The sequence below is a fragment of the Kogia breviceps genome, chromosome 10 (genome assembly GCF_026419965.1).
Source record: "Kogia breviceps isolate mKogBre1 chromosome 10, mKogBre1 haplotype 1, whole genome shotgun sequence".
NCBI classification, from domain to species: Eukaryota; Metazoa; Chordata; class Mammalia; order Artiodactyla; family Physeteridae; genus Kogia; species Kogia breviceps.
This window is the reverse complement of record NC_081319.1, coordinates 49,704,275-49,720,265: the sequence shown is the minus strand read 5'-3', so window position 1 is coordinate 49,720,265 and position 15,991 is coordinate 49,704,275. Positions and strand designations below refer to the sequence as shown.

At 37.3% G+C, this 15,991-nt stretch overlaps 1 protein-coding gene across 38 annotated transcripts in view; it reads left to right on the top strand.

The window, feature by feature from the left end:
* The window catches only part of LRRFIP2 (LRR binding FLII interacting protein 2), a 122,505-nt gene that overhangs the window by 32,583 nt on the left and 73,931 nt on the right, over positions 1-15,991 (top strand). For 24 of the 38 annotated variants that reach the window (XM_059077329.2, XM_059077331.2, XM_067005713.1 and 21 more), the window contains 4 exons: positions 7,568-7,654; positions 8,880-8,930; positions 15,421-15,477; positions 15,576-15,620. In XM_059077329.2, coding sequence (XP_058933312.1) covers positions 7,568-7,654; positions 8,880-8,930; positions 15,421-15,477; positions 15,576-15,620 — 240 coding nt within the window. The remainder of the gene's footprint in view (positions 1-7,567; positions 7,655-8,879; positions 8,931-15,420; positions 15,478-15,575; positions 15,621-15,991) is intronic. The other 14 variants (XM_067005734.1, XM_059077338.2, XM_059077337.2 and 11 more) reach the window with 1 other exon arrangement.

The following is a 15,991-nucleotide window of genomic DNA, read 5'->3' as shown; positions in this document are numbered from 1 at the left end:
GTAACTTTATAATGAGCTCTCTTGCCTTTGACTCTTAGGATGATGGATTCAACTTTTTTTAAGTGGATATAACTTTGTTTTCCCCCAGAATATTCAGCCCCCCCAGAATAGTTCCAAATGAAATTTGACATGTGGGTTATATTCCAAGGAAACAGAGGGCACTGTCCAGTGGATAAGATAGATCCTGCTTTACTTGTAGACCCACAGGACAGATAGTTATAATAGGATTGGCCTTAGTTGAGTTTCTGATTTGGGCCGATTTGGTTTGTTTTAGCCTTTTCTGTGTTTATTTGACCTAAGCAGTAACAGAATCTAAATTTAAAATTCTGAAAGTGTAAGGATGCTTTTTGGTATTGGGCATCATAAAGTATATTATGGCTAATCAACCACTTGTTCCTTGGTGCAGATTAATTTAACAGTGTGTAATGTGGAAATAACACAGATAGGAGGAGAGTTGGAATGGAGAAAGTGAAGTTAGAATTAGGAAATAAAGTATCCTAGGTGAAAGTGTAAGGGCCTGCTTGGAAGAGGGGGAGTCTGTAGGAATGGCTATTAAAGGTTGCATTTAAGGGATATTATAAAGAAGGTTTAGTTAGGAAGTAGGAGTCCCTGAGACTGAGTTTTCAACAAGGGTTCCATTTCTGGAGATTGAAAAACAGGGAAGCAAAGCATATTCACTGAGGGAAGATAAAGTTGCTTTTATTCACTCTTAGTGTATGACAAGAGATCCACTAGACAGTTAGAAATGTAGGCTTTGATTCTGGTCAGAGCTTGAGATGCTAGATTTGAACCAGTGTCGTTGGCTGGTAGTTGAAAATGTGGAGTAAACAGATGAGAGGAAAGGCTGTGTAGAGAAAGAGGAGAAGATTAACTACATTTGAGGTAAAGTCATGGTCAAAGAAAAAAGGGAACCAGAATGGTACAGTTTCACAGAAAAGAGAATCTATGCTAAATTGAAAAATCACAGGTTAATTTGTCCAAAGTAAACTTTTATTATTTGCCTAAGGATATGTTCTTACACTTGGGATATAAAGATATAAGTTGTGGCAACACGGTTAAGAGCGTTAACTGGAGTCACATTCTAAGGATGTGGATCTCAGTTCCAATACTTGTTGGCCAGGAGATATTAGGCAAAATTTACTTAATCCTTCTGTACCTCAAGGGGTTACTTTGTGGATTAAAAGAAAATAAACACCTAGCTTTGCTAAGTGTTCAAATGATGGTAGTAATATTAATGTGAGGTCTCATCTTTTCTGTCATCTTGAAAGTTTGAGTTTTGATTCTATGAAGATCATTCTCAAAACATTGTTTAATTTTATAAATATTAAGAGCAAGGGTAAGGTCCCCCCCAACAGAATTAGTACAATTTGAATTGGGTCCTGATATATTGCCAGAGTTTAATCATTATTTCCCAAATGTGTTCCTTGGAGTATGATCCTTGAAGAATTACTTAGGGCTTATTTAGTGATGTGGTTAGGTATGTCTGAGAAATAAATGCTTTTTTATTTTACCTTTTTCTTGGCAATTCATAATGTGTATTATTAAAGATTTTAAAAAATTTAACCTGGCATTTTCCAGACTTACTAGATCATAAGATTCCCTTTCTCTCATTTTATATACTGAGTTTTATATGTTGGAGTTTTACATATTTTACTATTTATTTAATTTAGCATTATATTTTTTATTCACTGTGTCATTTATTTTAAATTTTTTTAATTGAGATATAATTCACATACCGTAAAATTCACCATTTTAAAGTATACAGTTTTTAGTGGTGTTTAGTGTATTCAGAAGGATGCACAACCACTGCCACTTCCTAATTACAAATTAGAGACATCTCATCAGCACAGAAAGAAACCCCATACCAATTAGCAGTCACTCTCCATCTCCCCCTTACTCCAGCCCCTGGCAATCAGTAATCTACATTCTGTCTTTGGATTTTCCTATTCTGGACATTTCATATAAGGGGAATTATACAATATGTGGACTTTTGTGTCTGGCTTCTTTCACTTAGCGTGATGTTCTTAGGGTTCATCCATGTTGTAACCTATATCAGTACTTCATTCCTTTTTATGGTTGAATAATATTCCATTCTATGGATGATACCACATTTTGTTTATCCATTCATCAGTTGATGAACATTTGGGTTGTTTCCATTTGGGGGGCTATTATGAATAATACTGCTATGAATACTTAATGTACAAGTTTTTGTGTGAACACATGTGTTCGTTTCCCTTAGGTACATATCTAGAGGTGGTTGCCGGGTCTTATGGTCTATGTTTAATGTTTTGAGGAACTGCTAAACCATTTTCAGTAGCAGCTACACCGTTTAACATCTCCACCAGCAATGTGTTCTGACTTCTCCACATCCTTGCCAACACTAGTTATTTGCCATTTTAAAATTTTTTTGTTATAACCATCTTCATGGGTGTGAACTGGTATCTCAGTGTGGTTTTGATTTGCATTTCCCTAATGAGCAATGATGTTGAGCATCTTTTTGTGCGCTAATTGGCTACTTGTATATCTTCTTTAGAGAAATGTCTATTCAAATCCTTTGCCCATTCTAAAATGGAGTTACAGTTGACCCTTGAACAATGAGGAGGTTACAGGTGCCGACCCTCCCTGCAGTCAAAAATCCCCCTGTAACTTATAGTTGGCCCTTCATATCTGGGGTTCCTCTGATCTGTGGATAATGTAGTTCTGTAGTATTTACTATTGAAAAAAATCTGTGTATAAGTGGACCCATACAGTCCAAACCCATGTTGTTCAAGGGTCAGCCGTATTTGTCTTTTTATTGCATCTCATGTATTTTTCTTTTTTTATATCCCCAAACAACATAATACAAAATTCTGATGGTAGAGGAAAAGTCCCTAATGTAGAAACATTCAAACCATAGTACATGTTTAGTCCTCATGTTTTTCATTGTATGGCTCCTAGTTATTAGTTGAGTGATAAAGTGAACATTCAACGAATTTAGAAGGTTTATTATTTAACACAATCTAAAGCGTTTATTCCAGGGGTGATCAAGGCCCATGATTTTTGCTGTCATTTTGTTTTTCCACTTGCCCCAAGCATTTAGTGAGAAATAGATTTAATTCTATCCAAACATATCTTTATTTTTGTGTTTTCATTTTCAATGTTGTAGGAAGAATAAATTCCTATACCTATCCAATTACATATTATTTACTTTAATCAGCTTTTATATGCCTAATATTTGAAAGCATAATGATCAGAATAGTGTTTAGAAACCCGGTCCAGTGCTTACTGGATTTCACAGGTAACTTATGAACCTGAATTTCCAGTTCCTGAATTTTCCTATTAACTCTATTTAAAAGTTTGGGTCATGTCAGCCTAAAGACCATACAAATATTTAAATGATTTAGGCTCCTGAATACTTCTGATTTCATTCATGTCTTATGCTAACTTTTAAGTTAACTAACCTTTTTTTTTGAGGTAAAATAAACATAACATAAAATTTATCATTTTAATCATGTTTAAGTATACAGTTCAGTGGCATTAAGTATATTTAGATGGCTATGCAGTCGTCACAACTATCCATCTTCAGAACTTATTCATCATCCTTACTGAAACTGTGTACCCACTAAATAATAACTCCCCATTCCTTTGTTCCCCCCCCTCAGCCCCTGGAAACCACTGTTCTACTTTCTGTCTCCATGGTATTTGACTATTTTAGATCCTTGAGATAAGCAGAATCCTTTAATATTTGTCCTTTTGTGTCTGGCTTATTTCACTTAATAATGTCTTCAGCCACATTGTAAAACAACCATACTCCAATAAAACTTTTTTTTTAAGACTCAACTTCCTCATATATTTTATTTATTTATTATTTATTTATGGCTGCGTTGGGTCTTCGTTGCTGTGCTCAGGCTTTCTCTAGTTGTGGTGAGTGGGGCCTACTCTTCGTTGTGGTGCACGGACTTCTCGTGGTGGGCTTCTCTTGTGGCGGAGCACGGGCTCTAGGCGTGTGGATTTCAGTAGTTGTGGCATGCAGGCTCAGTAGTTGTGGCTCGCAAGCTCTAGAGCCCAGGCTTAGTAGTTGTGGCGCACGGGCTTAGTTGCTCCATGGCATGTGGGATCTTCCTGGACCAGGGCTCGAATCTGTGTCCCCTGTATTGGCAGGCAGATTCTTAACCACTGTACCACCAGGGAAGTCCTCCAATAAAATTTAATTTTTAAAAAATGTCTTCAGAATTCATCCATGTTGTAGCATGTGTCAAAATTTATTATTAAATTATTATTATTATGTAGCCTTTTAAAGGCTACATAATATTCCATTGTATGTACATAACACATTTTGTGTATCCATTCATCTGCTGATGGACATTTGGGTTGTTTCCACCTTTTGGCTATTATGGATAATGCTGCTATGATCATTGGTGTACAAATACCTGTTTGGGTCTCTACTTTCAATTCTTTGTTGTATGTACCCAGAAGTGGAATTATTGGATCAAGTGGTGATTCTATGTTTATTTTTTTTTAACCAACTTTGTTTTGAACTCAGTTAAATCCTCGTGCTCCTTTAGTTTTTTATCTTTTTTATTTTATATCTGTGAAGGTGGGTTAAAACGAATTTGCAGTAGCTCTTTTACCCAAAAGTATTCTGAGGGGAAAGTGCTAGTGTTGGTACTTAGAAGTATGCTTTGTGTACCTATAATTTGACTATTTCAAAATATGTTAGTATAAGAATAGAGTACACGTCTTATCTTATCAGATTGGAATCACCGTTAGCTCCTTGCTACTACTTCTGTCAGGCACATGGAAGCAATGTGCACATGGAAGCAATGTACAGAAAAAAACAGATAATGTAATTTTAAATCCTCTTTACCTTTTTAAAGCTTGCCTTATTTAATACCAACTCCAAGGGAGGTAACATCTGAGTTTTGCATAAAGTTGGCTAAGTAACAAAGAGAAGGATGTTTTTCTGGCTCTGAAGCCCATGTTCTTTCTGTTATACAGCAGTTAGGTCCCTTCCTTTTTTTCTTTGTTTAAATTTTTAAATTTAATTTTTTATTTTGGTGTATAGTTGATTTACAGTGTTGTGTTAGTTTCAGGTGTACAGCTAAGTGATTCAGTTATACATATATTATACATATATCCATTCTTTTTCAGATTATTTTCCCATATAGGTTATTAAAGAATATTGAGTAGAGTTCCTTGTGCTATAAAGTAGGTCCTTTTGTTGTGCAAGAAGTTGTATTAGAGAATAGATTTCAATTACCTATAATTTAGGTTTGGTGAGAGAGGTCCCATTTTAGAATAGATTGTGCAGAATTGGCCACAGATCTCAGGAGGATGAAATTGGCATTCCCAATAAATTTCTAAGGGAAGCTACAAGTGCAAAGCTAATATAAGTGTAAATGAAAATTCCTACACATTGCTGTGGCTTTCTTAAATTAAAAAAGATTTGAAAACTTTTCCCAGAAAAATGATACTTTGTAATTTTAAAACCTATTTATTATCTGCTGAAGCATAACTTAGCCTTGAAGTCTTTTTCTATAAAATACAAACTCTGGTAAGAAAATGGTGACCATTCATAGAGGGGTAAAAAAGTTGGGGAATGTAGGTTTTTTAATGATAGAGGCCAATGTAAAATTCATATGAGAACACTAATTGCTCTGGTGATGACAGTGTGAGAGCTTGCGGTTGGCAGATTGCAGTTCACTTTGCAGCATTTTTGCTACTTAAAGGTCAGTTAAACAGACTAGGAAATCGCCAAAATTGGGGTAGTTGAATAAGTAGTAACCATTAAACTGTCTCCTCTTCTTAGAAGCCTGCTGTGACCTTGCCAGGCAAAACTAATTGCTCCTCCTTGCATGCTTCCTTCCCTTTAAACATTGTGTTTGTCCCCCTTGGCTAGTTTGTGAACGTCTTCAGGGCAGAGGTGGCATGTCTTAACTGTATTTTCAGTGCTCAGTATAATTGCTTACACACAGTAGACCACTTTAAACATTGGCCCAGTCTCTTCCCAGTGTGAGACTTAGGCACAAATATAATAGCATGAGAAGAAGCAGCTACTGTCATTATCAGAAGAGAGGGGAACTGAATCAGAGTTGAGATGTGGCCAGGAACCAAGGAAACCACCGTATGAGAAACCAGAGAGAAGATTTTTTTGTTTCATGTGGTACATCAAGCTGTTTCGTTGGCTCATTTCCTCGATACTTTGGCCCATGACCTGAAAATCTCTTGTTTATTTAGCAGGCACTGAGGCATGAAAGTTGTGGGGTGACAGAAGTATGTAATTTTAATACCATATAATACTATGTAGTACATTTAATACAGTGTAATAAGCCACAGTAGGCACATGTCCATAGGGTATTACTCTGTGAAAGAGGGACTGGGGGAACCCTTCATAGAAGGTAGCACGGTAGCTGAAGAAGAGAAAAGGGAGAATACCTCCTGCCAGCAGTCTGTGAAGAGAGGCTTAACCTCCCAGCACAGTAGATAAGGGTCCAGGAGTGGAGGGAGGTGGATGTGGCTGGCGCAGGTGGGGCACATAATGGGAAATAAGGTGGAGAGCTGACTGGGAGAAACCTTAATCTCTGCTTTTGCTTTTCGTCTCCTGTCTTCTCTTTGTGCTAGTCTATGGAATTTTTGCTTTAACCATGAGTAATGGGGAGCCAGTGGAGTATTTTACACAGCGGAATGATTGACATGATCAGAAACAAAGGCAGACTGGCAATCATGTAACCACATAGCGGATGAATTGAAGGGCAGAATCTGGAGTTAGGTAGATGGATTTGGAGACTGTTGCAGTATCCAAGCAAGAGATAAAGAGTTCCTATTGTATGATTTCATTTATATGCTATGTCCAGAAAAGGCAGATTCATAGAGACAGAAAGTAGATTAGTGGTTGCTAGGGTCTGGGGTTGGGTAATGGGGGGTGATGACTGATGGGTGCAGGTTTTCCTTTTGGGGTGATGAAAGCATCCTGGAATTAGATAGTAGTGATAATTGTGCAACTTTGTGAATGTTCTTGAAAACCCACTGAATTGTATGTTTTTAAGTGGTGGATTTGATGGTGTGTGAATTATATCTCAATGGAAAGAGACAGAGAGAGAGGAAGAGTTCCTGAAACAAGCAGGAACAGTGAGCATAAAGAAACCTGAGATGGGTTGGAGAGAAACTCAGTGGTCGAGAATTGACAGGACTTGGAGAGCGAATACTGGCAAGGTCCAAAGTGAAATAGAGGCTGGCCCTGCAGTTTCTAACCTGTATGATTGAATTGATGGGGAAGAAAATTCTGGAAAAAGCAAGTGTGTAGAAACACATAATGAATTGTGTGAAATGTTTTGTATGTGTAATCAAGGCAAGCAGTTGACGGTAAAGGCCCAGATTTCAGGAGAGACTCTGGGACTAGAAAAAGAAGTGAGTACGGATGGGATGTTGATGGAAGAAGTCAGTCAGGCTGCTGGTGGATGACATTTTGTCCCCCACCCTCTTTGCGAAGTGATGTCCCATTGGCTCCTTGTCCTCCAAGCTGATTTACAGGTGTGGTGCTAGTGGTGGCGGTTCTTAAATAAAGCTGAATCTTTATATTACTTTTCAGGCGGAGGCAAGACTGGCAGCAAAACGGGCTGCCCGAGCCGAAGCAAGAGATATCCGCATGAGAGAACTGGAACGGCAACAAAAAGAGGTAATTTGGGTGGATAACCCTGATTTAGTGTTGGTCTCAAAAATATCAATAGTTGGCTAGTTTCCATCTGAAGTAAATCTGGTTTCTTCTGAAACACTGGGAATAGAATAACCTGATGTATATATTTTAACAAGCCATTTATGTCAGCAAGTTAAGTGCAATATTTGTTTTAAATCATAACAGCAAACACATAGCTCTTACTCGTTGTAAGTTATTATTGTGTAATAAGTGCTTGTAACAGCTAACGTAGGCTTAGCGATGACAAAGTTATTTCCTATGGTCCTAAATGTCCTAGAATTTTGATTAATTATGTTATGATATCTACATAGTAAAACTGTGAAATCATACAACCTTACAGTTTGTAAGCATATTTAATAATAGAAGACAATATTTATCTAAGAAAATGAAAAAAAAAAAGCACAACTGTTAGATGGGTAGGACTCCAGTTTTGTGTTACAAAAACTAGTATCTGTATATAGGTCAAAAACTATTGGAAAGAAGTGATTACTACCAGTACTTTGGTTTATCTCTGGTGGAATTATGATGGTTTTATGTTCTTACGCTTTTCTATAATAATACATTTTAATATGTTTTAATTATTGGAAAGAAAAGCAAAAAAAAATTTTTTTCTTAGTAGGCATATAGGAATTGGGTTGCTTTAAAATGAAACAAATACACTTTTTTACTCTTCCCTTCTGACATTGACCTAGCTCCGAAAATTCCCATAAAAAATATTTCTGATGTTGTATTAGTACGAAGCGGGGTGGAAAACCTGCAGGCAGTATTAAACACTTTATTTTGAGGTTGGTGGTGGATCTTCTGTTAATGTGTTAAAGAGATGTGTATAGAGTCCATATTGTCACAGCTCAAAAACAAAACCAAAAGCAGTTAATATATTGCTAAATTTTTTAACCTCATAGCTTCAAATATGAAAGCAATTCTTGGCTTGAAATGAAAATGTGACAATGTATTGTCTTTTATACTCCTAAAATTATAAGGATACAGTTATTAAGTATAAGTTTTATTTATAGTTCTCTAAACTACAGAGGACCATATATCTCTTTTATTGAGCATATTTAGCTTAGTATGTTCTGTATTTTGAATGTGTAACAACTTTGAATTAGCAATCATTGCTGTTCCGGGCAAATGTATGTAATTAATTTAAGACTTTTCATAGAATGCAGTATGTTGGATGCTTTAGTTTATGAAACTTTTGCATTTGTAGCACTCTTATCATTCCTTTGATCGGAAATGGGGACAGATTCAGAAGTGGCTGGTAGGCCAGGATTGCCTGCCCTGCATGTTGTGATCAGTGGCTGAAATATGCAGTCTCAAAAGTAAAACACTGACTAATCATTTGCCAAGTAGGAGTGTTTGTCATGTTAAACCTAAAGGTCAGAGAGTGTCTTTTCTGCCTGTAGTGGACCAAGTGTGTGCTTGAAGTCCAGCCATTTCTGTTATAGTTACCGCCTCACACTCATCTCATGAATGCTCCTGACCAAGAAAGATTGAGTAGATGAATGTTCTTTCTATGGGTTTGTTCTTCTGTCCCTCAGATTTGTCCCTCCACCCCTCTCATTCCTTCCACCGCCCTCCACCCCACCTCTCCTTTCCTGTTCACTTCTTCCTTTCTCTCTTTTTTAAAAAGAACTAAGTCAGCAGGGTTTTCATTGAGGGATGACCCAAGTCATTCTTTCATCTCCTCTGAAAATTACTTTTTTTGTTTTACCATCACTCCCAAATTTGTTAGCTACAAGAGCAAATTGCAACCAGTAGAGTATTAGTTACTGTGAATCATTCCTAAATTTGAACTTTTTTCAGTGTTGATAAGTCTCCCAGCTGCCTCCTGTTGCAGGAGTTCTTAGCTTGGAATGTGAATAGGTGTGGGGGATGGGACATGAAGCCTTAAAATCTCAGGCAAGGATTTGAGGATATGTATGTTTTCATGTGAAATGCCCACAGGCATTTTTATCATCAGATTCTCAAAGGAGTCTGTGATCCTAAGAGGTTAAGAACCACTATCTAATTGTTGCTGAACAAGCAACTTTCATAAACAAATCCCTTCTAGAATAGCATTCTAAGGTATAACCAGAGTGAAAATATTTATGACTGTATTGACCTACACATTTAAAACTTTATCATACTTCTCATTGTGATATTTTAGAAAAGAGAGAAAAAAGATGTTTGGTTGCTTAAAATTAAGCGACTCCTCATGTATGTGTTTGTTATTTTGGAGTGGAACCTGTCCTTTCTTGTTACTAAAGCTAGCTTAATTATTTTTATTTAAAGTGTCTTCTGCATGTAACTGGCTTAATATTACTGATGATGTCTTTAAAATGTTTGGTGTGAATATAAGAAATCGGTTTTACTTACAAAATGGAAATATTAATTTCTTCTTTTAATTATGTATAATAGTTCTCAAATTAAATTGCCTAAGATTTTAATGTCTTAGGGCAGACCAAAACATTAAATAAGAAGAAAAGCCTAAATTAAAAGTTTAATATTCGGTTCCTATATTTAAAGCCCATGAAGATAAAACATTTTTTATCTCTGTGAAAGGTGTGCAGGTCAGGCAGTGAACGTGCTAGATTTTCATGGAAGGGCGTTAGAGGCTTAAAATGCAGGTGGCAACTAACCCAAGTCTTCAGTATTAGGTAGGATTTGGACATGCGGGGAAGGTGGGGTTTAGTTTCGGATGGGAATAATTAACACTCTAACCCCTTCTGACACTTGCTTTTACTGCTTTAAAACTGATTTTTCCTCTCACTTCTTATCTTATCCTTGTCTCTCTGGCTGCTTTCTGTCTATGAGCTTATAGTAGAAGTTGGCATGTGATAGTCACAATATAAAATATAAATTACTAATAAACTTATAATGAAATAAATAATGTATATACAAACAATTGGATTGTCAGTTATTAGAAGGAAGAATCTTCCTATATTAAAAATTTCTCTTAATTTTATTACTTTTTCATCTGGGGGTAGGCTGTTGGGATGTGAAAAGGGAACCCAAGGGCGTGAGGCTCAGGAATGAAGCTATCGTTGAATGCATATCTGTGTGCCAACACTGTGCTCATGCTTTTTATATATGTGTTCATTCCCCATTATAAGATAGGTACACTATCTCCACTTTATAGATAGGTGATAAAGGATTGGTGAAGTAAACAACTTGCTTCGTTGTGACAGACCCCAAATTCTAAGGGATATGAGAGGGTGCCCCATGTGCTAATAATGGAGTGGGAGGTAGAACGACCAAGAAGAAAAGGGCCTATGTCTCTCCGGGCTTCCAATTGGTCTTAGGTTAGCCAGTGCTTCTGTTTATAAACTGGATGTCTGAAGCAGTGGCATGTTGGTGACCTGAAAGAGTAAATGCAGTTTCTGAAGTTTCCTAATTTAAAACTGGGGGAATGGCTGCAGCCTTGAATTAAGTATTTGTTGTCAGAGAAGATGGCCGGGTGTATTCACAGGGCTGTGGGCTTTTTTTTTTTTTTTTTTATAAAACCACTTTATCCGGGCTTCCCTGGTGGCGCAGTGGTTGAGAATCCGCCTGCCGATGCAGGGGACACGGGTTCGTGCCCTGGTCCGGGAAGATCCCACATGCTGCTGAGCGGCTGGGCCCGTGAGCCATGGCCGCTGAGCCTGCGCGTCTGGAGCCTGTGCTCCGCAACGGGAGAGGCCACAACAGTGAGAGGCCCACGTACCACAAAAAAAAAAAAAAACCACTTTATCCTCACTCCAAGTGAACTTTTAAAAACAGAATATATTTTATTTCCATTAATTTAACTTAAATGTATCAAAACATAATTTTCCAGAAAGCTTTAACAGATAAATATCCATCTTTAAAGGCATTGTCCTGTTCGTTCAGCTTTGGATCCTTTAAACTAATAAGGAGACTCCTAGGACAATGAAAATGTTTTGTTTTCCTGATGTGGAAGAGAGGGATACTCTGCCTTGTAATTGGTACCTAAGAACACGGTTTGCTGAAATTTTTTCTATTGGCTTTCTGATGCTAGTAATTCAAGAAAGGCCAATTGGCAGTTTTAATACTACTCCAGAAATACCTGGAAAAGGAAGCTTTTTTCTTTTTCTTTTCTTGTATTCCAGATGAGGAGAAAGCTCTGAGTAAAAACCAGGATACCTTGCCATTTTCTTCATGTTCTCTCTATGTAATCGGTCTGGATTTAGCTGGTATAGGTTCAGTGGTCTGGTGAGTCAGAAGATATGAATGCTGATCCCAGCTTTCTGACTTTGTTGATTCCTAATCTTTTTGTGCTGCAGGATTTTTTGTACTGTAAAATGAAGGGATCAGACTAGATGATCTTTAAGAATCCTCTAGCTGTTAAAAATAATTCTAGAGTTGGTGCTAGGGTCTTTTCTTTTATACAACGGTTTCCTTCTGTTTCTTCCTATTTGCCACTGTGCAAAAGTATTCCAGGTAGAGGGAGTAATTTAAGACTACCTGAATACCTGCCTTTCTGGAGAAGAGTAGTGCTCCATGGCAGACTCTTAGTAAAATATGTGCTTTGAGTCTTTTTTGGTGTAATAAAAATTTGCTTTGAGCTTCCCTTACTGTTTGTATGGTTGCCACTAGCCATATGTGTATAATTAGGTTTGGACTTAAATTGATTAAAAATTTCGTTCCTCAGTGGTACTTCTAGCAGTTCAAGTGCTCAGTAGCCACATGTGGCTAGTGGCTACCATACTAAACAGCACAAACATAGAACATTTCCATTGTCACAGAAAGTTCTGTTGGATAGTGGTTGTTTAAGGGGTTGTTTATGACTATGGAATAAACTGTATTCTCTCAGTTTAAATTAACCAGCCTGTATGGGTTTACATTTTATTCTGTAGTTCTTCTGAACTCTCTTTAGGCCATTTTTTTCAAATGGGGCTAAAAAGAAAGCTGTGTAAATCTAGGGGTAATATCAATACTTAATAAGGTATTGTTATTTAGGATTATTTTTATAATAGGTATAATTAAGAATAAACATGAATTCATCTGTCTGCTGCATCTTTAATGGGCTGTGCTCTTTAGAGGCAGGTTTTTAATTTCTTTCTTTCTTTTTTTTTTTTTTTTTTTTGTGGTACGCGGGCCTCTCACTGTTGTGGCCTCTCCCGTTGCAGAGCGCAGGCTCCGGACGCGCGGGCTCAGCGGCCGTGGCTCACGGGCCCAGCCGCTCCGCGGCACGTGGGATCTCCCTAGACCAGGGCGCGAACCCGCGTCCCCCGCATCGGCAGGCGGACTCTCAACCGCTGCGCCACCGGGGAAGCCCTCAATTTCTTTTTAATTAATTAATTAAATTTTTATTGGAGTAAAATTGCTTTACAATGTTGTGTTAGTTTCTGCTATACAATGAAGTGAATCAGTTATATGTATACCTATATCCCCTCCCTCTTGGACCTCCCTCTCCCCCTTCCCCCACCCATCCTACCCATCTAGGTCGTCACAGAACACCAAGCTGAGCTCCCTGAGCTATACAGCAGGTTCCCACTAGCTATCTGTTTTATACGTGGTAGTGTATTTATGTCAAACCTAATCTCCCAATTCGTCCCACCCTCCCCTTCCCGCACTGTGTCCACATGTCTGTTCTCTACGTCTGCGTCTCTATTCCTGCCCTGCAAATAGGTTCATCTGTACGATTTTTCTAGATTCCATATATATGCATTAATGTACGATATTTGTTTTTCTCTTTCTGGCATTACTTCACTCTGCATGACAGACTCTAGGTCCATCCACATCTCTACAAATGACCCAGTTTCTTTCCTTTTTATGGCTGAGTAATATTCCATTGTGTATATGTACCACATCTTTATCCATTCATCTGTCAGTGGACATTTAGGTTGCTTCCATGTCCTGGCTATTGTAAATAGTGTAGCAATGAACACTGTGGTACATGTGTCCTTTTGAATTATGGTTTTCTCAGGGTATATGCTCAGTAGTAGGATTGCTGGGTAATGTGGTAGTTCTATTTTTAGTTTTTTAAGGAACTTCCATACTGTTCTCCATAGTGGCTGTATCAATTTACATTGGCACCAGTAGTGCAAAAGGGTTCCCTTTTCTCCGCACCCTCTCCAGCATTTATTGTTTGTAGATTTTTTGATGATGGCCATTCTGACTGATGTGAGGTGATACCTCATTGTAGTTTTGATTAGCATTTCTCTAATAATTAATGATGTTGAGTATCTTTCATGTGTAGAGGCGGGTTTTTTAAAAGTGCTCTTGTGTAGTAGGTGGAATGAAAAGAAAGGATAGAATAAAGATTGAGCATTGAACCATGTATGTCACCCTAGTACCCCAAATAATACTGGGAGGGGGCATGTAGAATTAACTTGCCTGTGTAGCACAAGGCTCTTTATACTAACCAAGCTAACTAGCCTAGAACTGGTTACCACTTAATAAGCTGTACCTACTCTGCTGGGCTAACACACATGCCCCCCCAAACTTTTGTGGTATATCACCTGATAATTAAAGAAAGGGAAGAAACTTGCTTGGCTCCTTACAGATTACATGTTTCTATTACATAACAAAAATGTGAATCAGTGATGAATTCCTAAAGATCAGAACACCATATTGGTTATTGAATCATTGAATCATACTGGTGCTTATAAACAGACTTCTGAACAGATTTGATCAAATGTATCAATGTACACAGCACATGACAACCAAGAGTTCTTTGGACTTGTATTCAAAGATCATGACCAAAATAAAACACTAAATTGTGGTGTTTCAGTTGAATTACTGTTTCTGGATTTGAGATGAATGGCCAGGCATCGCCCTCTGCTCTGCCTGCATGGTGATCGTGGCTGTATCGTCATGGGGTGTTGAAGGATTGATGCATTTTGGAAAAAGCAGTGTTGATTAGCTATGAACTCAGCTGGACAGTTTTGTGTAGATTCTTAGTCAATGCAAATTACTTTAACACTTGGGACTTTGAAATTCTGATCAGAAGTTTCTTACACTTCATTAGGTTCTAGGGACTAGTCATTTAATTTCACGACTCTGTACTTAATGCTCCAGTGCTAATAGCTGAATATGGAAAAGTTTAGAATTACATTTAATTAGTCAACTGTTTGGAGGATTTTTTTTTTGGTCAATTTTTTTTTCTTTAACAATCTTCATAAGGCATAACTTTTGAGGTAACTTTATCAATTCTGAAATATTTATTCAATTTCTTCTAATTTTAAGTAGTTTTTCATATTAACAACACACAGTCAGGGGCTATTTCATTTAGTTGTTCTCTTCTTTTCCAGTTAGAGTGGTAAAAAAAAAGAAAAAAATTTTTTTGTAATGAGCACAAAATTATAACCCAAATCTTTTTAAAGCAACACATTGTCACCCCTTAAACCACATCTGTAATAAAATAAACATTTCTTTCTTGCCTTGGGTGAACATCATAATGAAAAAATAGATAAAAGTCTGCTTTTAATGCTGACCTCAATTTCTGTTTAAGTATACTTATTTTTATCTTGGTATATTGAACTCCCTTGGTCATATATAGAGTACCTTCTACAAGTGGTCAGATATATCTATCTATCCATAGATAGATAGATAGATAGATAGATACACACACACTTGTTCAAATAAAAACATTGCCGAGATTATTTCTACTTTCTTTCCAACTGAGGAACATGGCTGCCCCAAACCCAGCTTTTGAGGCTGAGCTGTCATACCTCCTGCTGTGGGGATGGTGCTTGCTGTGCTCAGCTGTTCTGACCGACAGCCCTCGGCTGAGTGATTAACTCTCCATGTACTTTCTCCTTTCCCAGGATGAGTTGGAAAAGGCCAGGTATTCCCACCGGTCCAGTCATCATCGTCCTTCTCTGGTTTGTAATAACCTACAAACTTGCCTCTAATACTTTTCCTCATCAACTTGCCATAGTCACTGACACACGTTTACTATGTTTGTTTTCATTTTTATCAGGGAGTTGAGGATGCATTGTCCATTCGAAGTCTTGGCAGTCACAGGGTTGGTATTTTAAGTTGTTTACACCTCCATAGCAAAGCTATCCCTTTGCCTTTTTTTAAAACACAGAAATATTGGCAAAGCTATTTCATTGGAAAATGATGCTTTCAAATTATTGCTATAAGTAAATCAGTTCTAAAATCATGAATATTTTCATCTATTAACATATATTCACTTTTTCTATAAAAGGACCTTCGATTTTGGAAAACCATCACAAAATAATAAGGTTAATTTTATAGAATAACATCGGCATGGTTCTAACTTTCAGATTTTTCCTACTTTCATATTTTTTAAAATGACAATTTATTAAACAAAATTTATTATTTTGGGGCTTGGGTGACTATTACAGTTTTATTCAGTGGGAAAATTGAGCT